Raw genomic sequence first — 27602 nt, forward strand, 5'->3', positions numbered from 1 at the left:
CTTTATTACTTTAGAATCCCAGATGCAATATTTACAATTTCTGCATCAAGTTGTTTGAGTATCTAACTTAGCCTCAGCTGAGGCTTTTGTGCATTGTGGTGTTTAAATACGGTTACTTTGATTGAAAGCATGTTAAAATATTTCCGTCGTGCTAAGCCAACAGTTTATTATCTGTCTTGTGTAAAATTACCATATTTTCCATTAAGAAAATCCTATTTCTTATTAGAAATAGTTTATTAACTCTTCATCAAAAAGATTCGTTGCTATGACGTGCAACCTGTAAAGTGTTATTCTGGTCTTAAAACTCACCTGTAATCTGAAGTCAGAGAAATGCAGATATGTGCTCCGTTGCTGGCTTCTAATTCACTGTTGGAAAATACTTGCTGTACTTGAATATAACTCATTGAACCTAATATTTTTTTTTTAAATATGCCTCACTTGACTGTGGCTTTCCAATGTTTAGATATCACTATATGATTTCCTGAATGCTAAACATTTCATTTCCTTTCAGCAATAGAAAACATCTTCCCATTTTGATAAATGTCTGAAGAGTATTTTGAAAAATATTCTCACTTTATTGATACAGCATTTGATACTACAAATGGTACCATAGCATTTTTCTGGATTCACAAAACCTTTCCGTTAGTTTAAACACTAATATTCTTTTGACAGTAAGAGGCTCTTTTTTTTTTTGTTCAACAGAATCATTTATTTTGTTGCATTCCAGATTATTAACCTGATTTATTTTAGGTAACACCTTTAAAACAAAATACATCTAAATAATTTTAAAAGAGAAGGAGACTTGATATGGTAATTGAAACACAGATACACAGAAGTGATAGCAAGACTTTATGAAGGTTGTAGTATAACTTTGAATTAATTCCAGAATGAAATGTGCAAGTCTAAATTCCTCGTTTTGTCATGGCACATGGATGTCCCAGCTCCAGTGAGGCAGAGTTCTTAGGAGCAAAGCTTGGGAGGATCAGGGATTACAGGCACCCTCGAATAGATAGCCATGAGCTTGAGAATTTGAAAACACCGAAAGCAAAGATTAGGGATAAAGCAGGTAGATAATAAAAGAATAAATATGTAATCAAGAAATACGTTATAGGTGGATGGTTTTGCCTGATAATCTGAGGTTATTGTTCTAAACATGGTTCCACCTAGGTTTACTTTCTCCTGAAATGAGAGTATTTTTGTATCTCTGAAATCTGTGTCCAAATATATAGAGTAGTTTTCCTAAAACATCATAATAAGAGTTTATGCTGGTGCTGAAATGAGAGAGAAAAGAATCATCTCAGAAGAGATATACCAAGGATAATGATTTTCTTTTTTAACATAGTGATAGTAAAGCACAAAACATAAGGGAAGCGTTATCACGGATAGTGATATCAAGGTGGTTCTAAAAATAAGGAAGTGCGAAATAGAGATCGACACTTTGTTTTCTCACAAAACCCATAATATAACTTCTTTTCCCGAGACACACATCCCAGGTGTGTGGTAGCTCATAAGAGCTGAACACAGTATTGGATATGTTCATCTCTTAGCCATTTCATGGGTTTCCTCCAGAGCATTTTATTTTGTAAGCTGTATAGTTATTTTAAAAAACATTTTGAAATGCAGTGGTACCTGGCAGTAAGGATTGTGGTATATACCCTTAGCATTTGAAAACTGTGATTTTTGACTCAGCAAAAATATGTATTTAACATTATTATAGTCTTTGAGAGGACCTGTCTGACCTGTCTCTTAACACAAGATAAGAAATTGAAACTGTTTTTTCTGAAACATCTCTGCATTAGGCAGGTGTGACAAGGGCACACCTGAACCTTTCATTCAAGCCCAGGTTGGACGAGGCCCTGAGGAACCTGTTCTAGTTGGAGATATCCCTGTTCCTTGCAGGGGGGTTGGACTAGATGACCTTTGAAGGTCCCTTCCAGCCCTAACCATTCTATGATTCTATGACTGGAGTCTTTGCCTTAATTCATGAGGCTTCTTCCATTATGAGTCTATGATTATCATAGACATAAAAAAGTATAAATTTTAGATATTTAAAAATATATTTATAAAATATATATTATATATACACAACACGTATACAACACGTATATAGGAGTGTGTGTGTTTCCTATTAATGCATAGTTCATTTCTTAAGTAGCAGATGCTTTTTAACAGACCCATCACTACTTTTTTTGATATTCTACCCTTCACTTCCCTCAGCTTGCTAGATTTTTACTTTTTTATTTTGAAATAGAAAGAAAAGATCTGTATGCAAAAAAGATAGTCAAGCCAAGCTATGCCCCTTATACAGATCTATATATAGGATGCAAAAAATCCAGAGGAAGATAATGAATAATTGGAGAGCAACAAGAACTGAAGTATGACCTTATGTCAGATTTTATGAAGATCAAAAAGCAACTTTCACTGAGCAGCAGACCATATGTACTGAAACAATCTGTGTCAGTCCACCGTTGTGGAAGTAATGCCATAGTTCACCTCTTTTGGGATGGGAAGAATAAAGGTAAATTTTTGCCACTCATGAGTTTCAGAGCTCGGCGTTATATAACTGGTCAGACGTAAGCCTGTGTTTGCTTAAAATTTTGGGTTACGGGGAGTTATTGGAGAAATTTTTCGATAACCATTTGCACCCTCATTTTCAAATTGTATGTTTCCCTGATTAAAAAAAAAACACAAAAAACAAACCAACAAACAATGCAAAAACTTGCAGCGTAACCTTTTTCTTTTTCCAAAATAACGTCCTCTGTCTTCCTCTGTCATAAACCTGTCTTTTTTCAGTCTCGCAGCAGGTTTATTTGCTTTGATTTGATACTGGGCAAGTTTGATTCTTTTATAGTCATGCTGAATGAAGATTCCCTTTGCAATATGTGCTGTCTTAGCTCATCTACACAAATTTTTCAGATGACTTTTCACAAAGGTGCAAAATTATATTTTTGGCCAATAAGCTCCTCTTTGCTATTCATCTATAACCTAATGCCTCTTCCTGTCTTGTAGTGTCTTAAAATTGACTGCTTAAAATACGATATGATTTTTTTAAGTTGCCTTTGTCCTAGTGACACGTGCAGTTTAGTTGAAGACATCTTGTAGTCTTGTGCTTTTATTCTTTTTAAGGCTATCAAAGGTTGTCTTTTTCCTTTAAACATCGGTTTCTAAACACTGTTAGGATAGTATATTGTATAATACTTTATAGCTTTATTTATTTTTCTGCTGTTGGCTTATCTGTTTAGATACTCATATAAGAGCTTTTTAACATCTTGGGAGAAATTTGACACTTGTGTTGCGTGAACAAGCTACCTTTAAGACACCAAAGATATTGAGAGTGGCAAGGATGCTGTGAAAAACCTCATAAATATGCTCTTTGTTGTGTCAGTCTGGGTTATGTTTTTAAGCACATTTGTATTTTCAAAGGCTTCATATTAATGAAAATATATGTGAAAAACACTGATAAATGTAGGTACAGCAAGAAAAAATCCTTGTGACTATAAAATAGTATTTTCAAATGTCCTTTGATTAGTGAAGTTGTAATTGAAACTTAAACAGATCTTCTCATTTATAGATGTTCTGTTTATTCTAAGTACTAGTAATGAACAACTTTTTTTTTCATTGAAAAGAGTTCTGTAAAATCTGAGTTATCTCCTCTTGGGCAGTACAAGTTTGAAGACAAGAACAATTTATTGACAATTGGGTCAAAGTCTAATACTGACAATATCTGTACTGGTGAATATAAAGCACTTAATTTCTTTTTCTCTGTTCTTTAAACTATCATGGCTGTGTATGATATACTAAGCAAAAATTGCTGAAAAATATTTAGTAGATACTATCATGTGAGAGTTGCGTATTCTTAGAGTTATTTGGGATTTTGATTGCTCCTTTTCATGCAGATGGTAAATATGAATAGGGAAATGCACTTTTTAATATTAACATGAGGTAAAATTGACTGCATCTGATTTGAATAAAACACTAAGCCTGTTTCATTTTCTACACAGCTGCCAAGTGTGTGTATATTGTGTAGGGCTGCCTCTGAAATGTTTGAAAATCTGATGGGAACGCTTACAAAGGCAAACCAGTAAAGGGCACCAGCTGCTGAAAAGCACCTGCTGAGCCACTGTGGGAATAGATGCATCTGCCTGTAGCTAGAAGTAATCTAAGAAAGTACCTGCTTTTACCTGTCAGAATCTTAATTTGTGTAAAGATTCAACCAATGAAACTAGTTCTGAATACTTAAGAAAAGAAAAAAAAAAAGCAACTTGTTTTTTTTTGTGCAAAAGAGCACCACTTCTGAGCAATAGGAGTCCGTGAAAGCTTCTCATTGAACAACTATTTTATGTTTTTGTTTTAGTACAAACAAACCCAGATATGGCAGGCAAAAATCTCAGCTACCCTGTGCATAGTGTCTTACTAAAGGATGCAGTCAGTATGGAAGAGATTATGGTACTGAAGAGCAGGTTTCCAGTTTTTGTGTGGCTTAATTTGAGAGATGGATCTCAGGGGGTTTTGTGAGAGTATATGTTTCTTTTTTTATCACAGTGTATTTGATTTGTTATGGATGATAACACACACAGAGAAATATACCTTACAATCAGAAGTCATTAGAAAAATTTTCCAAATATTATTTAAAACTATTGTATAGTTTGTCTTTTGATACTTCAACTTTGCTTGTTCCCACATGCTTGGTGACTTTACCACAAAAAGTTCATCTTCCCTCACCTACCTTTTATTTTCCTATGATAGATCAAGTAGAAAAACTTCTTTGAATGCTGCTGATTTTATTTGAGATTAGGGAGAACAAAATAACTGTGTTCTTGTAGAAAGAAGAATGATTGTGCTTGCAGTCTTGCCTTGTAAAATTTAGGGAAATGTCTTTTAACATCTGTATTGTAAAACAGTACTACCTGCTTGCTTAGCAGTAGTGTGAAATTAACTGAAACAGAGAAGAAAATTGAGGTGTAGAAAGATTATGACAGCAATACTTCCTCTCCTAGGAATATTCTTCTGTTTGACATTCTTTCATTTTTGCTCGATGTGTTAAAATTATTACTAATTTCAACTATAATTACCCTTTGGAGCACTCTGTTAGTTTTTCTGGGTTTTGTTACGTACAATTAAGAAGAAACAGTTTATATCATATGTTAAGGGCAAGCTGAAGTACATATTTGAAACTATTATCCTGAAGTGACTTCTACATGGACAGTTAGAACTAATGCTTTTGTGTGCATAAAATAGTATTGAGTTAATGTGGGTTTATTTAAATATAAGAATACTGAGAGATATCTATAATTTCAAAGTTTATAATAATATGAAGTGCTGTTACCCTGCTCTCTTAAAAGACAGGTTTAAATTTGCTTTCAAAGGAAGACAACATTTAAGCTCCAAATTGTGATGTTCAACTGACTGTAAAATTGAGTGATATATTAAATTTTTGCAGCATACAACCAATGACCAATAAAAATCCAAGAAGCATTTCGGGTAGACCTATTCTGTCATAGTGCAGCTGCATGTAGCTGAGAGAAATCCAACTTTCTGGTTCACAGCAATTTTTTCCTCTTGTACTTCATCACTGTAATATTTGAAATCTAATTATATCTACCTAGTGACTTAGCAGCTGTTATGTTTCTTGACCTGATTAAATGATCATAATAAGTGAAATATTTAAACTGAGAAAGCAAATTGTTGAATGTTTGGTTTTCATTCTTTAGGGACGCACTGACTGAATATAGAGACTTTTTGGTATAAAGCACATGGAGTAAAGTTTTTAATGAAAACAACCCACAGCAGTTTTAGTCATTTTGATAATTAAGACTGAAGAGTGAATAATGTGCTTCTGCATCCTGTTTAGGGGATAACCATTTCTGAATGGACATTCATAGTACGAGTGTGGAAGAATGCAGTAGTCTGCTTTACTTTGGCAGCTTACCTGAAAGCAAGCTTTCGTTCCTATAGAAGTAACTGTTCTTCAATTTAAAGAATACTACAGGATAGTATTTTAAATTCCAATTAAAATTTTGCTCAAGACCAAAATTGTTTTTCATTTTTAAGAAATGTTATATCAAAGTGAGACTTTTCAAAGATGAAAGAAGTATATGCTAATTCTGATATGCTGTAACATTTCAAAGATTAACTCTCACTGAAAATATTTTGGACAAATTATTGTTTGTCTGATTTTAATGTTTGTATTTAAGTAGCACAAGTTTCAGTACTGTCCTTGAAACATTAATCACTTATCTAGGATAAGAATGTCCCAGGTCTTTCGGTAGTAGAAATGAGACTGAGATTGTCCACCAAGGGATTCAGTTAGAAATCACAAAATATTTTTAAATGTTTTTAAAAGGTTTTGAGATAGAGGAGCTACATGACTAAAAGATTGACTTTATATCTGAAAAGATTGACTTTATATCTGATAGGCTCTTCATCTCAGACTTGCAGGCTCCGCTAACCTTAAGATCACATGGTAACTGCTAATAAAGTGGAAGTTTTAGAATTTTCAAAGAGTAGTAATTGGTTAAGTCTGCAGAACAAGTAATATAAAGTCTCTTAAAGCAGGAAATAGATTTTTTTTCTGTGAATGTACTATATCTTATTCTAGCAAAATACTTTTTCAAAAATCTAATTGGAAAATTAGAGTTATCCTACCGCTCAATCTTTCAGTTAGAATATTGCAACTGAACACATCAAATAAGACTGGAGTTATTTTTTCTTTTCATATGAATAAATGGGTGTGCTTTGTATAATAATAATAACAACGGTAAAAGCAGAAACCATTTCTTTCCTCTGTAGCATGTTGGAAATTAATCTGTAGAAGAGAAATAGGAACTTTTCATTTGCAGGAAACAAAATATAGAGGAAGAAGATTTGTTTAGCCATTCATGGGAATTACTTATCATTAAATGTAATATAATGAAGGAAACTTCTCTGCCAATATTCTTTCTTCTCTGCTTTTGTTCCCTGAACCTGAAAAGGATGGGAATTTTTTCTAATTCATCAGAGACTATGTAGGAGTCAGTTTCCTGTGTTCCTGATTATTCTTCCCCATGCTTTTGACATCTGTGGACCTTTGTCCTTCTGGACCTCTAAGCATGAGACTGTCTCCCTGCCATGCATACTCCTTAGATGGAGACTTTTTGGCTTGTTGTCAAATGTATGTTTAAGCTAAATAAGAATGCCTCTCAAGTTTTGCATCAGTAATTTACCTACCTTAGAAAACAGACTGGTTTGCATGTCAATAGCTGCTGTAGCAGCAAAACAAAAAGTCTGATCCAGTTGTAACTTGCAGCACCTGTGAACGCTTTGTCAAATCTGTAGTGCTGTTTGCAAAGCAAGAACTATCTTCATCAGCTTTTCAGTTTTTGTGATTCTGTAGTTTTCAGTGTCTTAATTGTCTATTAATCTAAATCCTGAGAACTGCTGAATGGAAATGCCCAGATGCAGCCCTTTCAAAAGTTTTGTGTCTTTATCCTGACCCATACCTCAATAGAATCATAGAATCACAGAATGGTTAGGGTTGGAAGGGACCTTGAAGATCATCTAGTTCCAACCCCCCTGCCATGGGCAGGGAAACCCTCCGCTACACCAGCTTGCCCAAAGCCTCATCCAACCTGGCCTTGAACACTTCCAGGAATGGGGCATCTACAACTTCTCTGGGCAACCTGTTCCAATCATTCATATAAATCTGTTATGGGATGGTCTGGGCTTTGATCTCTTTAGTGTCATGTCTGCCTCTTCCTCATGGTCACCGTTTTTCAGATTTGGCCAAAAACTATCTGCTGATTTCTGTCAGTACTCTTGGTCCCTACTAGATTTTCCAATTATCTGTCTAGGCTAGTTGCAGCAGCCACACCTTTTTTGAGATGTATGTATGCTCTCATCAACACAACTTACTGCTTAGAAATCTTTTTTTTTTTTTTTTTTTATCTTAGTAGTGGCATATTCTTTCAGAATTGCAACAAAAACATGGAAGGAAAGTTATCTCTCTTGATGTGATGCAGTTGTTTAAAAATTTTGCCAGCTGGTTCAGAAATGGCAATTCATGCAAGAATTCAACTTCCAAAAAGTAGCTTCTATGTGTACTTTAGCACCATCTCATAATATCTTTATCTGGGAAAAATTAGCTAAAACCATTTTATATTGGTTGCAAAAAAGTGCTTCAGTTTTTATACTGTGTTCGTAGAGTAACTTTTTTCTCACTTATGTGAGAAATGACTTATGTAATGCCTTTAACTACACCCTCGTTCTCCTTGCTTCTTCTTTGTTGGGTTTCTCCCTTTGTCTTGCAGTATCTTTGGTTTTGAACAACTGAAAAAGGGTTTTTTGTACTAACTCTTTGATTACAGTTACATTTGAGACAGTGTGCCTCAAACAGTAATTTCCTTTTAAAGAGATGCACTATGTTTTCCCTGGGGAGTAAATTAAGGGAGCAACATGCCGTCAGCAGAACTAGGTGTCTGTTTTAGGTGTATACAAGCGTAGGAAATTATCAAAGTGTCCTCTGAACAGAAGAAAACCACAGCCACTACATGTTTTGGTATGTAAACATCGGTTTCCTCATAGCTCCATCTAGAAAAGTCAGGGAGATGGTGGTAGTGGAAGTCCTGATACATAGCAGTCCAGAAGGAACCTTACCGTTAAGGGTAACAACATTTTAAATGTTTTAAACTTTGTAGAGATTTTTGTATTTCACTCTTCCATGTTTTTAGCTTTGTATAGTGTTCTTTTTAAAGGAAAGAAATCCTGTTTTATATAATACTGTTAATATAAATGAAATGTGAGCAAAATAAACTCAAATCCTTCTAACCTCATATAATTTTAACTTCTGTTATTATTAGGCAATGCCACAACTGTTGCCAGTTTTCTTTTTTTTTTACTGTTTTCCTGCTAGCTGCATACTTCAAGGTAATTTTTGAGTGTAATTCACAAATGGCATCAGAAAGGTCTTAAGAGGAGACTGTGTTCTGATCTCCATTTCATTGCTACAATGTGGAATAATTCTCTTGACATCCGATGCTTTCAAGTTTACAGTGGCGTCACTGAAATCACAATCTCTCCTACGTGTCTATTTGGATGCCAGAATTTATGTATATTTGCTGTGCTGTAGAAATATTTGCTTTTATGGAAAAATCTTTCTGAAACACTTTTTTATCCATTTCCTGAAATCAAATCACCAGAGGGTATAATCGCTCTGTCTATAATCTTTTGTCATATTATAACTAGATTGAGGAACACAACACTTCTCCCAGTGAGGGGAGGATATTCCCCAAGCTGTTTCAGTGTTTTAACTCAAAGCAGTGAAAGCCTTGGAGCTATGGTGCTTTCCTGTTGTTTCCATCAAACTGATTTTGGGTTTATACATGCAGAAGTCTTTTGGTTTTAATCTATAAATTGAACTAAATAAATTTTTTCAGTGTTTCATTTTTAAATATAAATCAGTGGTTGAATAATTCAGAAATCTGTAGAAAAGGTCTGACTGCTGCAGTTGTTTGTATAGCATAGCTTGTCAAGGGAATATTTTAGACAATGTTGGTGGCAATACATCTATAGACTTAAAAGGATTTTGTTGAAATTACTTCAGGCATGTTAGCTCTTAGCTGTCATATATGAAGTTAAATATTTTCCCTAAAAACTCTTGCTTTTGAATAGATCTCTCTTCTTTCTTCAAGAGAGCAGATGGCAGGACTGATGATTTAAAAACAAAAAAAAAAAAAGAAAAAAGAAAAACAGACAGACATGGGAGGGTTTTATTCTTTGATTTTATTTTTTTTTTTAATTGGCTATTTTTTTCCAAGGGGTGCTTATGCTACCATAGTTAGGGGGAGATTAATATAATACTAGATTTCCCTGCAATTTTTTAATGGAACTGTTCGGGGATTCCTCTGGATGGAGACTGGTTCTTCTCTAATGAAAGTCTGTTTGTTGAAGAGCACTCACTGTCATGAGCTGTCCAGAATTTTCCTGTTTCTGAGAACTGAATAACTGTCAGAAAAATAACAGTTTCAGTGTCTTGGCAAACATTAAGTCCAAAAGTCTGGAGGGGAAATGTTTAATAAGGATTTAAAAGCAGCATTCCAAATAAAGTAAAACCGTTTTTGTAGTTTGTGTGCTACGATAGCTTCAAGCAGAGGTAGTACTTTCATATATAATGAACATTCATATATTCTCTTTTTTCCCCCTTGGGATACTTTTTTATTCTTGTGAATTCTTTGTCAGAATCTAGGAAAATTTTAGTGTTTGTTTTGAGTTAAATGACACTAATACAACTTGCAAGCATAAAAATTTCCCTGGTTTCTGATGGCTGCTGTTATTTAAATACCTATTGCATTAACCATGAATGTGGTGATAATTTTAAAAATCAAGACTCCATAGTTTTCTGAAAGATGATGTTTAATTCAAAATAAAAACATATTCAGGAAAGTCTCATGGGCTGTGATTCTGTGTTCTGTAGGATTTCAGACCATAATTTTACCTTTATGGTTCATTGTCTGTCATTTCTAGGAATTTCTTCTGGCTTCTTAGTCTAATTAAGGGACCGGAGCATCTTTCGTATGAGGAGAGGCTGAGAGAGCTGGAGAAGAGAAGGCTCAGAGGGAATCTTACAAGTGTATATAAATACCTGATGGTTGGAGCGTGTTCAGAGGAGGGCCACAAAGATGATCCAGGGGCTATGCTATTCTATGATGATGATGTTGTGAGAATGATTAACTAAGAGGGAGCCAGACTTTCCTCAGTGGTACCCAGCAACAGCACCAGAGGCAATGCACACAAATTAAAATATAGGAAAATAATTTTTTATTGTGAGGTGGGCAAACACTGGTGTACCTTGCCCAGAGAAATTGTGGAGTCTCCATCCTTGGAGTTATTTAAAACCCAACTGCACTGTCCTGGGCCATCTAATGTAGGTGATCCTGCTTTGAGCAGGGGGGTTGGACTAGATGATCTCCAACCTCAATGATTCTATGATCTATGTGACATAGATAGCCATACCATGCAAGAATTGCTTTTAGTTACTGTCTAATCACTTGTAGCACGTATAGCTTTGAAACCAGCTGCTGATTCCCTGGTGCCTTTTGTTACTTGCATCTGTCTAATGTGTTTTACTCCAAGTTTCCTTTATAGCACATAACTCTTCAGGTACTAAACTTGGGATGAGACATAATTTATGCTTAAATGAAGAAATTGTATTGGCTGATTATAGCCTGAAGCCAATCCTAAGCTCTATCTGGTACACTTGTATAATTTTCATATCTTTGTATATGCTACTTGTTCCTACAAAAATTGTCCCTCTAAGTCCAGTGAAAACTCACTGATATGATTTGGTGCTAAATGGAACAGATCTAACCATCATGCAGTTTTTCTTTTACATGTTATGACCCTTTGCTTAAAATGTACATACATAGTTTGAAAGACAACATTTCAGTCTTTGGAGCAGGCAGGAAATTATATTCTCAAATAGTACTTCTTAGATAATATAAAAATACCTTTTATGGTATTTATATAGTTATATTTTTATTTATTATTGTTTCTGAATCTCATGAGCTACCACCTCCATCAAAGTAGCAGAATATGAAAAGTATCCTCAGGAGAGGGAGTCTGTGAAAATCACCAGGTGTGACATCTTTGGGTTTTTTCTGAGTGTACCTTTGGTAGCAAAATAGGATTTGCGCTGGCACAAAGAGCTTTAAGTGTGTACAGGCATAATTAGAAAGCAGGAGAGAGTACTAAAAGTTCGTAATTTGGAGGGATAGTGGGAATGTATTTATTAAAATATCTATATGTATATACATATATATATAAAAGTATATATTTTTGTGTATATGAGTGTGTACACATAGATATGTGTTTTAACCAACAACATTCCAAAGTACAGCAAAGGAGAAAGATGACCTTGAGAGTATTTACATGTCAGGACGAGGGACATCTGAACCTCATTTCCTGAATTTCATGGACTTTCTGTAAACCAGCATGGATTAGTCGTATAAATAAAAATGCAATCCATGATTTGAATAAAACTTGTTTTTTCAATATTGCACAAGAAGTTTTCAACCTGAAAGCTTTGCTAAGACTAAAGTACTGCTAAATTGAAGAGCACATTTTTCAAAAAGATATAGTGTGGTGATTGCATAGCATTTTCACTGATTTTTATATTAATGAATGTTGGGTTATGATATTAAGGCCTCTAGAATAAAACTACAGTTGGCCAGTCATTAAGTGTGTCATTCGTCTGCATTTAAGAGTAGAGCATTGTCATGTATTGTGAAAGTAGTGTATTGACCCAAATTTGGTTACATGTCAGCCTTTCACATGAGGCTGCTACCAAGAAGCTGCAGCAAAACGATAGACCTAGTGCTGTTGGTCACAAGTTAAATAAAAGAGTTGATCTGAGTAACTGATGAAGCCCTCATTTCTAAGCTTGCATTACTTGAGGTAGTGGTGGTGTGGTTTAACCCAGCCGGCAGCTCAGCCCCACCCAGCCACTTGCTCACTTCCCCCACAATGGGATGGGGGAGAGAATCAGAAGGATAAAAGTGAGAAAACTAATGGGTTGAGATAAAGGCAGTTCAGTAGGTAAAGCAAAAGCAACACATGCAAGCAAAGTAAAACAAGGAATTCATTCGCTACTACTTCGCCGTCTCCAGGAAAGCAGGGCTCCGTCATGTGTAGTGGTTGCTTGAGAAGACAAATGCCATCATGGCTAACATTTCCCTCCTTGCTTCTTCCCCCAGCTTTATATGCTGAGCATGACATCATATGGCATGGAATATCCCTTTGGTCAGTTGGGCACAGCTGTCCCAGCTGTGTGTCCCCTCTCAACTTCTTGTGCACCCCCAGCCTACTCACTGGTGGGGTGAGGTGAGAAGCAGAAAAGGCCCTGACTGTCTGTGGGCGCTGCTCAGCAATAACAAAAACATCTCTGCATTATCAACACTGTTTTCAGCACAAATCCAAAACATAGCCCCGTAGTAGCTACTATGAACAAAATTAACTCCATCCCAGCCACAACCAGTACATGTAGCATTAAATTGGGTCCTGCTCAAATAATTTGCTTGTATTGGAGAGAATTGGAAAGAATATTATTAGTATTGGTGAGGCTATTACCATAGCAAATGACTGTAAATTAACTAAAGCACCTGTAATAATGGAAGGGTGATCATCAGAAGGTGCTTTCAGGACGGTTCTTTACAGTGAATTTGTACTTTTGTGGTTTACTACACTTAAAAATTGTAGTTGTCAGAAATATCAGCAAGATACTTTTCATGATTTTTAGTAGAAGCAGTGCTGGTAATTAAATCTGTAGAAAGGAAATAATTCTGTGTTCTGCAGTCTCTTTTAAGTGTGAAAAGCAACTAAGAAAAAGCAAGATTATTAGAAAATTAATTTTATATCTTAAGGGTCTGATCTTCACTTGCAAAAGTTTTAGATTCTTCAAATGCAGAAATTGTAACTGTCTACAGCAGTTCTTTCTTGGTGAAAATATAATTTTTCAGAGAGACCAGCATAAACAAAGTATTTTTATAATTGGGGAAATGTATTTTATAAGATTTAAACATGTATTAAAAGATAATAATAACTATAATTACTTGTATTAACTATATAACTTAATTTTTGAAAACATTATCAAAATTTACTTGAGACCACACATACACGTTTTATGTTCCTCTTGGAGACTGCAGTTTCTTGTAAATACTGTTGGAGGAAAGTCTGAACATTAACAATTGCAAGATTGAGATTTCCTCAGAAGCAAAGAGAAGGTTGTTACTGAATTTGTGTGTGCGTATTTACATAATTAAACTTTTTTGCACAAAATTGATCATAAATAATTTTTAAAATCATCTGTTTCTTCAGCAGGTTCCTGTGTATTGCTGCCTCTTCTTCCATTAGAGTAGTTGTAGTTTGTCATCTTGGATTTAAAGACATGTATTCTTCTAGTCTGATGATTGCCATTTTACTGATATTTAATTATTAATATGTTGTTTTACTGTATATTACTTTTGGTCACACTCTTGATTAAAAAAAAAAAAAAGCTGAAATAGCATGTGACCAAAGATTTTGATTAGTTTTAACAGATGTTATCCTGCTTTGTTTTCCTTATGGATTCAATATTTGAGAGTTGGGTGGGAGAGGTAGCCTCAGAATAAAAACCTTGGAATAATAAATATATTTCAACAGGTATCCTAAGTTCTGTTACCATGTGTTCTTTTTCTTGTGATTCATAGATTTATAGAGACATACATACACACACGCATGTTTTTACGTATATGAAAAAACCAAAATATGTGTGTGGTTTGTTTTAACAGATTGGACAACTTGCTTTTAAAGGCATGAAAAGACTAAACCGAATTCAATCTATAGTTTTTGAGACTGCCTACAACACAAACGAGAACATGCTAATCTGTGCCCCTACTGGAGCTGGGAAGACTAACATTGCAATGCTGACAGTCCTTCATGAAATTCGCCAGCATGTCCAGCACGGTGTTATCAAAAAGGATGAGTTTAAGGTAGGAGTTTAATGAACCAAGTAACAGCTTTTTAACTTGCAAGGTAAAACCCATTATATGTTATAAATGGAATATGAAATCAGGAAGTTTTCAAGGGTATTACGCTTTTCCAAGTCAAAGATAAGGCTAGTTTTGATTTACTTTGTTATTATTAAAGCTATTCTTATTTGTGTTCTAAAAATCTTATTATGTGAGTAAAAAGCTATGAAAATGCATTTAGCTTTGATGCAGAACCAATTTTCAAAGTGATGAGGCTGTATAAACAAAATCCATTGTCCTTTAAACAGCTGCGCACTTATCCAACAAAGATAACTACTTTTCATATATCACTATTAAGATTTTTCACTGTAAGCGGCTGGCATCATATTTCACAATAAATTGTGATTTGTAATGGTTGCCATGAAACAAACAACATTGTGGGGTTTGCTCATTTATCAAGTGAGTGTCCTTTTGGTGCAGATTGTGTATGTTGCTCCTATGAAGGCTTTGGCAGCTGAAATGACAAATTACTTCAGCAAGCGTCTGGAACCACTCGGCATTACTGTGAAAGAGTTGACTGGTGATATGCAACTGTCAAAAGGGGAAATTCTGCGAACACAGGTATGCTTAATGTTTTAAATGTCTGTATTCCTATCTCCTCATAGGTACACTAGTCCTTTCATAAAAGTTCTTGTAAAAGTCTTGATGAAGCAGCTGAAATGTTATTACTGAGTCTCTAATTACATTGGTTATGTTCTAATATGTGATGTTCAATTCAAAGTTATTAAAACATTAATGCATCTGAAGTATCTTAAGCAATGGGCTCATTAAATTTTTTGGTTTCTCCCATTTAGTCTTATTACTGGAGCACCTCATCTCTGTATAACCTCTATATAAAATCTTGCATGATTCCCAGCTTGTGAACTCTAGTGGATTTTGCCCCCCTTTCAGGATTTTAAACCAAGTGTTGTATGTATGTGTTTGCAAGAACCTAACATTCGTAATTTCAGATTTGGCATTATTTGATAATAACTGTCTTTGAAAAGTTGAAGGCCTGATCTGCAAATGGTAAATTATAGATAAGTTTGAAATGCTTTAACAACATGGTTGTAAATACGTCAAAATAATACTTACCTTCTTTTTTGTTTTTAAAAATAAAAAAGTTTAAAAAGCGGTAGGTTCCTGTTAATTCTGATCTTACTTTTCATTTTTAAGGAGAAATGAGGAAAAGTATAAGACGGTACTAGGTTAAACATTTGAGCATTCGTAGAAATTACTAAAATTTACTTTTTTAGCCTCAAACAGTATTGCATAAATGGAGATTTTTCTGTTTTAGCAGATACTTCTTGTCATATTTATTTCAGGCAAATGCTGTTTGTGTCAGTGAAATATCATTTTTCAATAATATTGAGATACTTTTACATCTGTTTTTACATAAAGTTCCTTGTAATTACCCTTCTTCCTCCTGGCTGTTCCAAGAGACTGAGTAAGACTTGGTTGTATTATCAGCGTGAACTTTTATAGATGTAACTTGTAGTAATTATTGATTCAGATGAGTTCTATTTTGTGAGTTTTAGCTTTGATGTATTTACATTTTTATGGTATGACTGGAGAAGACTCAACACATGACAAGAAAAGATGTAATTAATAATAAAGAGGACCACTGCAATAATCCGGTATGAAGTCCCGAATAATGATCTTCTTTATTAGAAGAACATATGCATACGTATTGACACATACAGTCACAGTGCTGTGGTAACCAATAAATAAAAAAACAATATCAGTGAGTAACAGCAATATTACTGGTACTTTGTCAGAATTACTTTGCAACACCATCTGCCTAAAACTTGAGTTTACAAAATAAAAAACTTTCCAATAGAGACTTTTTAATAATTGAAATTATTTACATAGACCAAGTAAAATCATTTAAAACTACTTGCTGTTTTCGCAATATTTTTCAGCTAGGACACGGAATCAAGTAGGTCAGAGTTTTAATAGTGAAGAGAGCGTGTGTAATCATTGGCAAAACTGAAGTAACAGTCTACTCTGAGTGCAACTACAAAGTTTGATGAACAGGATGAATGTAGAATGGAAAAGTGCTATTTTCTCTTGCTATCCTAATTTGCAACGTAATTCATAAAATCTCATCTCATTGCTAAAACTCTGCTTACATCCAGTAAAGAAGTAATGAAAGAACAAAAAAAAACCACCAAAAACCAATTTCAGGCATTATTAAGAAATGCGTATGTAAAATGGTTCACAAACTTGAAATTTTATTACTCTGGTAATGGGAAATTATTAATATGTACAAAGTATTAATGTAGAGCAACATAGTAACTTAAGTGTATAAAGACCATCTGCTTCATCATGCTCTCCTTTTTACTTTAAAATACCACCAGTAGCATAATTCATCATTTTCTTTTGGGGAAGAGGGTGAAGTAGAGTTATGTATAAAAAAAAAAAATAAATCAAGAAGAATGTCAAGGGGAGACCTAGGTGAAAATCAATTTTTTTACTGCCGTGGACTCATCTCATTGCATTGAAATTTATTTTTTTAATTTGAAACTCATCTTCAAATACTATTTAAGGATTTCTACAGTTCCGTATGTACTTTATAGGGTAGAAACACAAATCTGAAGTGTAGTGTATTTGTAGTTCTTAAACTTTTGGAGGAATGGAGGTGGAAAAAAAATGGTCTCCAGAAAAGGAAAAATTTGGAAACCATTATTTACATGTGACCCAAAATTTAGTTCCTAGATTTTCAAAGGAACTGTAGTTAAACCAGAAATATTGGGAAGTTTAAAAAGATAAATACAATAAAGCCCAAAAATTCTGGGACTGTGAAGTATTCATTTTTTGTTTTCTTTTGCTTATTGTTGCTAGTCAGTCTTTCTTTATGATGAATCAGAGAAGGTGCAGAGGAGAGAGAACACCAATCCAAGAGTTATCGCTGCAATTGCTGCTGCTCTTCTTGCAGACTCTGGAGCCCAGCAGTGGGCTTTGTTTTATCTCTCCTTATCAAAGTGCGCAGAAGATACGTGGCCTTATTATAAACAAAGGAAAGGGCACTTCCTCGTGCTGGATCTTGCTCATTGCTCTTTGCATATATTGTTTCCAATGAAAACTCATGAGCTTTCTTTCATCAACTATACACTTAAACCACCTCGTCCAGGCAGGTGCCTTTCGTTGCGTTTTACTCTACGTTAAATTGATTGTTGCTTCAAAACTTTATTTTCCTTGTCAGCCTCTGTAATGTATGCACTTCTCAGACAGGAAGACTCTTATATGTATTGCTGCTGTATTTATAGTTTCAGAGTTGCTTTGCCAATCATTACCCTGCTTTCTAGCCTTTACTGGTGTAATAGGTGAAGTACCTGGGTTTAGCAGTACAGCGGTTTTTCCTGTAACAATTAACGTTATAGCATGTGGATGCATGCACACAATTTAAATAGGCAGGGATAGTATACATAGTATGGGGGATGCAAGGCGGGAGCAGGAACATCAGCTGAAGTAGATGCAGGCATTTTAGGTTGGATCACTGTCTCAAAAGATCTCAGTTGATTCTTCTAGGACACTGAAGGCCTGATATAAATCTTCTATGACAGTCGTCTTCTGCCTCTTTTCTAGCAGTTACATTTTCACCATCTTCATTTGAATCCTCAGGTGAATCAAATCAGTCACAATGAAAGATGTAAAAATGAGATGATTGTCAGGTATTAGAAGTAGCACTTCAGTGACAATGCTGATAATTTTCTCCTTTGTTTCCATCCTTCATGCTTCATCCTTCATACTTTGCCTGTGTGTATTTAAATATGTGTATTTTGTAAGTCATTACATGCATCTGTTATGCTTATTCTAATGAGGAAGAATTGCTTTATTTGACAAATACCTAACTGTTTCACGTCTCAGGAATCCACCCTTCATGTATAGTGGGGTCTGTCTTTATAACTTTTTCTTCAAATATTTTTAAAATCTGAAAATGCTAGCCAAAAAAAAGTAATGAGCACTTTAAATTTTCATGCCTTTTATGATGGAATAAAATCTTTTAAATGTTTTTAAAAGATATGCCCATTACAAAGGTCTGTAGCATAATTTTTCAGAAAGAAGTTTCTCTGTGCTTTTCATGCTGTGGTTTATTTTCATCCAGAAGGCATCCATGTGTCTCTTACTGCTCCATACTTTTATGGTATTATACATAAGATGATTTTACTTCTATGTTGTTCTATACTGTTCTTTGAATATTCATTAACAGTACTGTGTTTCCAAAACATATTTCAGAAGCCAAACTTTTCAAAAAAGTTATTTCTAATTTTACTGCTAATGAAATTGCCTTAAAAAGAAAAATCAAAATAATTGTTTTATTGACTCTTCAGTCAGTCTTCTAACCTGCTCCTCACATCGTGTACACTGAAACTTCTTATCTAACTGTAAGGTGTGGGATGCATGCTAAAACTGTAAGGCACAGACACAGTCTCCCTTCATGTTTTTGTGAAAAGGAGTACATGTAAATATTTAACATGTCGCTTTAGTATTTCAGATGGAATAGATCCAGGGTCCATTACCAAATAATTTTACGTAAATAAGTGCTTCACTGAATCTGGAAACAGAAGAAAATAAACTTGTTAAAAAAATAAATAATGCTAGCTATTGTACTGGTTCTTGTAGAGAGTTTATCTTATGTTATTAAAGCTTTTTTCATAGTCTGAATATAGATACATTAACTTTTTGCTTTCTTTTTCTCATTAAAAAACAATCTAAGGAAGTTTATTTCCCTGCAGTTGAAATTTTTCCTGTTGGCTCTATTCTAAACATATGTATGCTTGTATACTGACCTGCTATTATCTGAGTGTGTTCATATACTGACATACTATCATCTAGGAAACTCTGATATTTAGCCATCGCTTACACCACTGATGATATTGAGCATACTTTAACCATAATCTGTTGCTTGGTAAGTTAGTTTTGGTATGTTAGTGTTTAAATGGAAAATATTCATAAGTAATAAATTGTGTATTTTGCTAGAATCGTTCGAGATAACATGAAGTGTTTTGTTAGAAGGCAATGAATTATTTGGGTGATGATGTCCTTATGGACTTTTTTGAGTGTGCATATATATAGCTACTCAGTCTTTGCTTTGTACAGTCTAGAAAATGATATAATGCAACTGCAGAATCCACTTGTGGGCTTTCAGGTCAGTTATCTTTGACTTTGTGTTTGCAACAAATGTATTAGTAATAATTATCTTTTGAAAATTTGGAGAGTACAACTGGGATTGGAACAATATAAATTATAATGTAATCACCACATCTGAAGGCACTGCCCTGCACTGGGCACAGTGTATTGTAAGCTGATGATTAGCATGATGCCTTAGTTTGTACAAAACAGTGGTAGCCTCTAGGGAGTTGCAGAAATACCTTCTGGCCTTAGTGATTATTAACTTTTATTTGATAAAGTAGTGGGCATCAAAAAAATGTGTAGGAGACAGTTTCTCTTTAATATTTTATACATACATAACATGAAAAAAAAAAAAAGATCTGTGGCATAGCACAATGAAAATTTATCAAAATTTATTCCACCTGTATAAACTTTAAACAATGAAAAAAAATCATCCCGTTAAAGATACGTTATTTTCTTTTTAAGGAAAGTTATTTTACTGTTTTTTACATCTTCGGTTACTGTGAACATTCCTCACCCTTAAACTAGTACCTCAGCAGTTTTGTACAGGATGTGTTACACTACAACAGTTGTCAACAGCTAGCATCCTAATTCAGATAAGTACATATAAGTGAGACGGACATTTTGAAGTTGAAATAAGTTTTCTATCATGTATTTGCTATAGTTTGTGCCTCTGACATGCAGATATAAGCCAGACTTCTTTTCTTGGTCCTGTGTCTCTTGCTGTGCCTTGAAGGCTGCTAGCCTGTCATGAGCCTTGCTCGCTACAGATATGTCTTAGTGTTAAGGCCAGATTATCAGTGCTTTCTGTGTTGCTAAAATTATGTAGTAGTTGAAAACAAATCTGGTCAAATTTTGAAAGCAGGCTAATTTCCTCAACCTGTAAACCTCTATATATCTCAGTTCCTTCCTTCTCATATTCTTGGAGTTAAAGGGATTCAGAGAGCAGAAAAAGGAAATTTATCTTCTTCTAAATAAACATTATGTGAAATGAATCTAACTATTATTACGTGAACAGTCCTGATTCTGCCGCTTCTTAACTACTGAATACTTATTTTTGTAGCGTTCTTGGAATATAGGTTTATTTTTTAATAGACAAAAGTATTTCCATTTTTATTATTGTTCTTGTTGATCACGAAACTAATTTTACAGAAAGCAAGGTTATTAATTTAAAATATATTATTTTCTGTAATGTTTACGTAGTACCGAAGTGCTTCAAGGCCCACAAAAAGAGATGTATACGTTTAATGAAGTGCAAGGCTGAGCCCAACAACGTGGGCCTGCCAGCCTTCACAGAAACAGGTGTTTCTAAAACTTTTGGGCTTCTACAGGCTTCTGAATATCTCCATCTTTTTTCTGTTGTGGACTTGATAAAAATTAATTGCATGTCTGATTAAAGAAAGGGATTTCGGAAGCAGTGTACTTGACCTTAGTCTGCTTTCAACATAAAGTGCTTCTAAATACTTCTCCTTAACGCAGATAGGAAGTGGGAAACCTAGAGTAACAGTCACTCTTTTTTTTTTAAAAAAAGAGCAAAAAACACCACCACTGCCTTCTTTATAAACTTTTGTAATTTCATAACTCTGAAAAATTCCAAGATGTTCAAATAAATCAAATTCAAAGCTTAAATTGGTTTGCTGTAGTGTCCTGTGTCAGTGAAATATGCAGAGGCATGAAGTGAAAGATTAGACTTTTTATCCATGCAGCGCAGTTAAAAAAAAAAAAAAAAAAGGAGGGGGGAAGGGTGATGATAGTGAGGAAAGTCCTGCTAAACCTGACTTGCATTGTCAGTTAGAAAATGGGCAGAGAGCTGTCATATTTGTTCTCTCCTCATTAGTCTGTGTAAGCTAAAATGACATTGCTTTCAGAGTTGATTCTTAACGTTGCTCACAGTTTATGTAAAAACTATCTTAACATTTTGCTAAGAAACCGTCCTTCAAAGCTTTAAATTTGAGAAGTCTTATCACTTTCATTTGCCAAGTGCTGAACATGTTGAGCGGCTTAAAAATGTGAATGATTTCCAAGATGTCAGTTAAGGAAGAACACCCACCAATAACTAATCGGAGTGTCTTTTCATCACCTTATAAGCACATTGTGCTCATTTTTGGGATGTCCGTGCCCAGGCGCTGGCAGTGGGAGCTGCAGGTGCCAGACAGCCAGTTCCAGCCAGCTCCAACAAACCCACTGCAGAGCACAACTGAGCCCGGCAGCCAAGGTGGCGGTGACTCTGGGAAAGCATATTTAAGAAAGGGCAAAACCACTGTGCAGCAGTTGAGAGAGAGAAGTGAGGAAAGAAGTATGGAAACAGCCTTGCAGCCACTAAGGTCAGAGCAGAATGAAGGGGAGAAGGTGCTCCAGGGGATGGAGCAGAGATTCCCCTGCAGCCCATGGTGAAGACCATGGAGGAGCTGATATCCACAGTGCAGGGCTGGGAGGACCCCACACTGCAGCAAGTGGATGGTGCCCAAAAGGAAACTGTGGCCCATGGAGAGCCCATGCAGGAGCAGATTCCTGGCAGGAACTGTGGCCCATGGAGAGGAGCCCACACAGGAGCTGGTTCATCCTGGCAGGAACTGCAGCCCATGGAAAGGACCTGTATTGGAGCAGTTTGTGAAGATCCATATCCTGTGGGAGGGACCCCACACTTAATCGAGGGAAAAGCATAGGGAAGGAACGGCAGAGACAAAGGGTTATAGATTGACTGCAACCTCCATTCCCCATCCCCTGGGAGGCAGAGGAGTTGGGAACAAAGTAGTGAAGTTTAGCCTGTGAAGAAGGGAGACTAAGAGGAAGGGTCTTTTAGGTTTCATCTTTTGTTTCCTCCCTGTTGTACTCTATTTTTAATTTGCAACAAATCAAATTAATTTTCCCCAAGTCAAGTCTGTTTTGCCTGTGACAGTCATTGATAAATGACTTTCCAGTCTTTATCTCGACTCATGAGCTGTTCCATCTTATTTTCTACCCCTGTCCAGTTGAGGAGGGGAAGCAGGAGAGTGGCTGGGTGAGTTTCTGGCAGCCACCAATGTCAACCCACCACAGCTAGTTTTAGTTTTGGATTCTTTTGAAATAAGGTTACTACTTTCATTGAAATTTTACTTTTGGTATTTAAATCCAAGATGAATGTTTTGTTAGCTTATTGCAAATTTTATTAGCTGGTTGTTTTTCTTTTTAACTTTAGCTGTTTACACTGGAAATAAGAATTGCCCTTTTGTTCTAAACTACTCTTATTGAAGAGCATGAGTAATACAACAGTACTGATAGTGTTTTTGAAAACACCAGTGTTGCAAATGAAAAGGGAATTTGTGTAAGCTGCATTTGCATTGGCAAATACATTTGTCTGATTACTGAACAGAATGCTTTTCTTGAGGAGCGGAAGTAGCCTGAAGGACTGAATGTATTTTGACATCTCTAAGATTAGCTGATTAATTGTACTTGTGATGGCAAGGCAGAAGTGAGAAGTGAAGCAAAACCACAAAAGCATCAGAGCTGAATACGGCAAGTAGTTCTGAGAATGGCAAATGACATCAGGACCTTTGAGTAATATGGATGATCACTCTGATAGATTCTGTCAGCTGATAGACTCTGGTATTAAGTCATGAAGGCTTTATTCCCTACTGGAATCTGATACTAATAAAATGGAATAATGCTTTTTTCTTAAGTTCTTATCCGCAATATAAAACTAATCAAGTCTGAATCTATTTGAAGCAAAAGAGGACTGTAAACTTGAGGTGCCTTCTGTTTCATCTACAGCTTTCTTTTTCTGATACACTATTTCTCATTTCCTGCACTTTATTAAGGTATAGAAATGCTTTTCAGTAAAAGCAAATATTGAACTTGATTTCTGCTACTTGTTTTCCTATGGAAATACATAGATTTTATTAATTTTTAGTGCCTTGTATTCTATGATATCGTGCTATGTGTGTGCACTTCCCGTTTCATGCGTATACAAAGCCCAATGTTAGAAGCTGAATATGCTTATATAGTAATTTCCATTATGTGTATAGTAAGTACATAAGATAGTGATTCTCTGCAGTAGTTACTCATTTACATACTACTTTTAAATAAACAGTACCCACCCATTACATTCACGTTTATGTGTAACCAGAATTTAGGACATCTTTACACCAGGAAAAGGAGATAAAGGATGAGAGACTATTTGAAATCAAAGAGTTTGGGTTTTTTTTGCATTCAGGAATTGGCAAAAAAATTAGTGATGACAGAATTACCATTAAAACATGTTATACGTTAAGGGTTTCTTTTCGACTGCTGGACCTGTTTAACTCTGAAGCCATATACGTAGATTGAATTCTGATAGATGTCATAAATCCATGTAAGCAGCACTTTCAGTGTCCAGTTTTTCCAATTAAAAGGGGGTTTGTGTATAAGAAACATCTTGAAAACAGGATTTGGTGGTGTGGGTTTACTTTTTTAACACTATTTTTCTTGACGTTCTCTCTCTCTCTCCATTCCGTATGTTTTAGTAGGACTTAATGAGTTCTGTGGAGGTGGTCTTTCAGAGAGTAGTTATAAAGAAACACTCTGAAGCATTGAAGTAATATGGGATACTATGAAATTTTGTTAAATAGTATGCTGAAAAGACTTCCTAGGCTGGCTTGATACACATCAAGATACTGGAAACTGGCTATTGAATCTATATGTGTAAAATGTAGTAAAGCAAATATATGGCTAAGAATTTGACAGACGTACATGATCAGCCCAGGCAGAAATAATTTACTAGTTCACGTTTCAGTTACCTCCAAACCAGAGAAGAATTGAAATGACTCTCTGATTTTGTAAGCTTTGCAGCATGCCCTTAATTGCAATATACCAAAATGTTTAGAACATAAATGCTTGCTGAAATATATACCTGAGTCAAGAAAGATCAAAATCTTTCTATACAGTAGGTTTTCTATATCCCAAAGTCACCTCTGTTTCGCACTGTCATCTCCATAAAGATTTCCTTTGTTTCGGAAGACTTCGCAGTCTGAAAAATAAAATCTTACTCCCTGCTTCATTGTCCATGCTATCTTCAGGGCAAATTGTGTTTTAAACAGAAAAAACAAACACTATCCAGGATCTCTTTGATGCAGTGAGGCTTGATGAGACTCCACAGACTGTTACGTATCTTTTTCTGTCTTACTTTTTAAACCTTTTCTCTGTAAATGTTAAATGTATTTCTTAATGTTTAGTTCTGAAAGCAAGAGTATTAAAATAAAATCAGAAGAGATGTGTCTTTGTACATATGCAGATACCTACTGTATTGTTTTTAAAGATTCAAAATACTATTTGTTAAGGTTTTGGTCTTGTCAGTCTCTTCACCAGTAAGCAGTGTACACTCCCAGTTGATAGCAGTCTGGTGACCAGTAGCACTCAGGTCCTCAGCTGAACTGAGTTCATTCTCTTTGGCTTTTGGAGGGAGAAAGTGGAATCCCAGAAAGGTTTTGATGGATGATCAAAAGGAAAAAAAGCTAATGATTTTTTCTAAGAGCATCATCTTCAGATATCCAAAATAGGGAATAACGAGAGGAAAATCAAGAGATAATCTGGATTAGGTGAACCTACATTGACTAGATTCTGAAAGTGGGGAAAATAGTTGAAGGCCTCACCCTCCCAGCTTGGCCGCACTTCTGTAATGGCACTCTGCCCATACAGAGCACCTTAGGAACAAGTTCCCAGTTTCTTAGCATTATAGTTCTATTTCTTAACCTTTTAAAGACAAGGAAGGAATTTTCCCGTGGGTGCTATTTTTATGAATTATATGGTTTTCTCCACAGTTTTCTTCTTTCCTTACACCAAATTGGGGAAATAATAGTAAAGCTGGGATAAAAAAAAAAAATACGTTGAACAGCAGAGAGGCAATTTGAGGCCAGTTATGTTAATTCTTTGAATGAATGATTTAACTCTCAGAAACAAAAGCATTAAACTCTGTGACTTCACATGTAGGACTCCTTGTTGTCTCTTATGATGAAAATAATTAAGAAAGAATTTAAGTTCGGCTTGTATGAGAGATTTCTGGATAACTTCTCAGAGGGTTCAGTTGCTTAGTTGAATTGTTGTCTGCATTCTTTCTTTTGTTTGTGTTGCTGGGACAACTACATTGCTTTCTCAGGCTGATGTTATCGATCTGTGCCTTCAGCATTGTACTTCTTTTTCTTTGGCAACAGCCTTCCAATACCCTAGTGGGATTCTTGGAAGCCCTTCTGATTTACTGCTCTACCATTACTATATATGTGCCTATGACAGCTAAAATTTTGCCAGAGAGGAAAAAGTACTTATACATCATCAAACAGTAGCAGTTTGAATGAAAAATAGTAGTCCTTTATAAGGAACTTGAGGTGCTGACTGTGACCTAAGTTAATTTCTAGATTTATGACAGAATTCATCTTGATTTTACTAAAATCAGGTTTCCATGCTTCAGGAATTAGAATTGCTACTCTAAGACATTAATTTACCTTTTGTTTGAAATAATTTATTTTTCAAATAGACAGATATAGTGGTTTATTACACTACATGCCTACTAGCTTGCTGTTATTGCATAATCTGTAGAATTTTAGTACAAACGTTGAGTAGCCTACTTTGTGTTTAATAATCAAGCGCCACATACTCTGATAACGTGTAATTGACTGATATTCTTTGGTATGACTCACTTGGCTAAAATCTCTATTTAGATTGGGTTAGAAGGTGGGAGTTAATTTTTGTTTTAGCAGTAAAATCTAGTTGAAATGATGCCAAATAAAATTACAGTAATTTTGAACAACAGGAAAAAAATTGTTCTATGTACTGTCTAGTTAAAGAATATAGGGTTTAGTTTGTGATTGTATTCTTGGTTGTGTGTTCTCTTTTATTGGAAGTAATTATGTGCATGCCTGACTTAGCTCTATTTCCTAGAGTTTTTTCTAAACTGTTTTGAAACCTCAGTTTTGAGTATTTTTTTTGTCTTCTTTTTTTTTAAATGAACTTATATAAATCTTTGATATTGTACTTTAGCACTTTTATGAGAATATACAGTATTTATATTCAATTTGGATGAAGAGCCCTTGATACAAGTAGTATATACTCTTTTTTTTTCCCCCTCCAGTGCGCTTATTTTTTCCATTTACTTTAAGCTTTATCAGAATAAATTCAGTTTTAATGTATCTGTACTTGAAGCACTTGCATTAATCACTGTCTCTGCAGAGGTTTGATATTACAGTGGAACTTTAAAAGTACTAGTGTACAAATATAAGAAAAATAATTGTATTTTGGATAGATCATTGATCCGGACTGCAACTGAATATATTGAGAGGAATGCTGTTGTTCTTTGGCTGTATGGCTAAGATCAACAGTGTCACCTGCAGGTGAATCAAGCAGATTTCTTAACTTTTCAAGTGCAAAACTCAGACGCACAAGATAAGTTACCTATTGAAAATGGGAAGATCTGGTTTAATAACTTTCCAATAAATATCTTAAATAAATTTTGGTGCTCATTCTGGTTATGAAATTAAGTGCAAATACGTCATTTAAAATATTTTTTTAAGAAGTGCTTGCTAAAACAATTGTGAAATCATTCTTTAATGTGCATAAAAGATGTTTCTTGAGAATATTCTGCCCATTTGATGTTTAAAATCAAGTTACACTGAAAATGCATGTGGTTTATGTCATTAAGTTTTGTTTACTCTGTATGTTTTTATAGAGGTGAAAATTCATCATTTATTGATGATTCATCTCAATTCATTGTGGTAGAATATTGCTGAAGTGGATATGAATTAAAGTGTCAAAGTATTACATTTGGGTTAAAAAAAAACAAATTAATAAACACATTTTAAATTTCTATATGTAAAAGATTGCTCTTAGATTATTGTATCTGTTACTTCAATACAAAAGATATTAACAATACCAAAGCTTTCTTAAAATAGAATAACATGAATTTAATTTATGTTATGAGAGGGGACTGCTGTTCTTCAGTTATTT

General features: G+C 34.9%; 1 protein-coding gene across 2 annotated transcripts in view; it reads left to right on the forward strand.

Annotated features, from left to right (window-relative positions):
• Positions 1–27602, forward strand: part of ASCC3 (activating signal cointegrator 1 complex subunit 3) — a 280986-nt gene that overhangs the window by 64902 nt on the left and 188482 nt on the right. For both annotated transcript variants that reach the window (XM_086631271.1, XM_086631272.1), the window contains exons 9-10: positions 14298–14498; positions 14958–15098. In XM_086631271.1, coding sequence (XP_086487397.1) covers positions 14298–14498; positions 14958–15098 — 342 coding nt within the window. The remainder of the gene's footprint in view (positions 1–14297; positions 14499–14957; positions 15099–27602) is intronic.

Source organism: Tauraco erythrolophus, chromosome 2 (assembly GCF_009769465.1).
Source record: "Tauraco erythrolophus isolate bTauEry1 chromosome 2, bTauEry1.pri, whole genome shotgun sequence".
Taxonomy (NCBI): Eukaryota; Metazoa; Chordata; class Aves; order Musophagiformes; family Musophagidae; genus Tauraco; species Tauraco erythrolophus.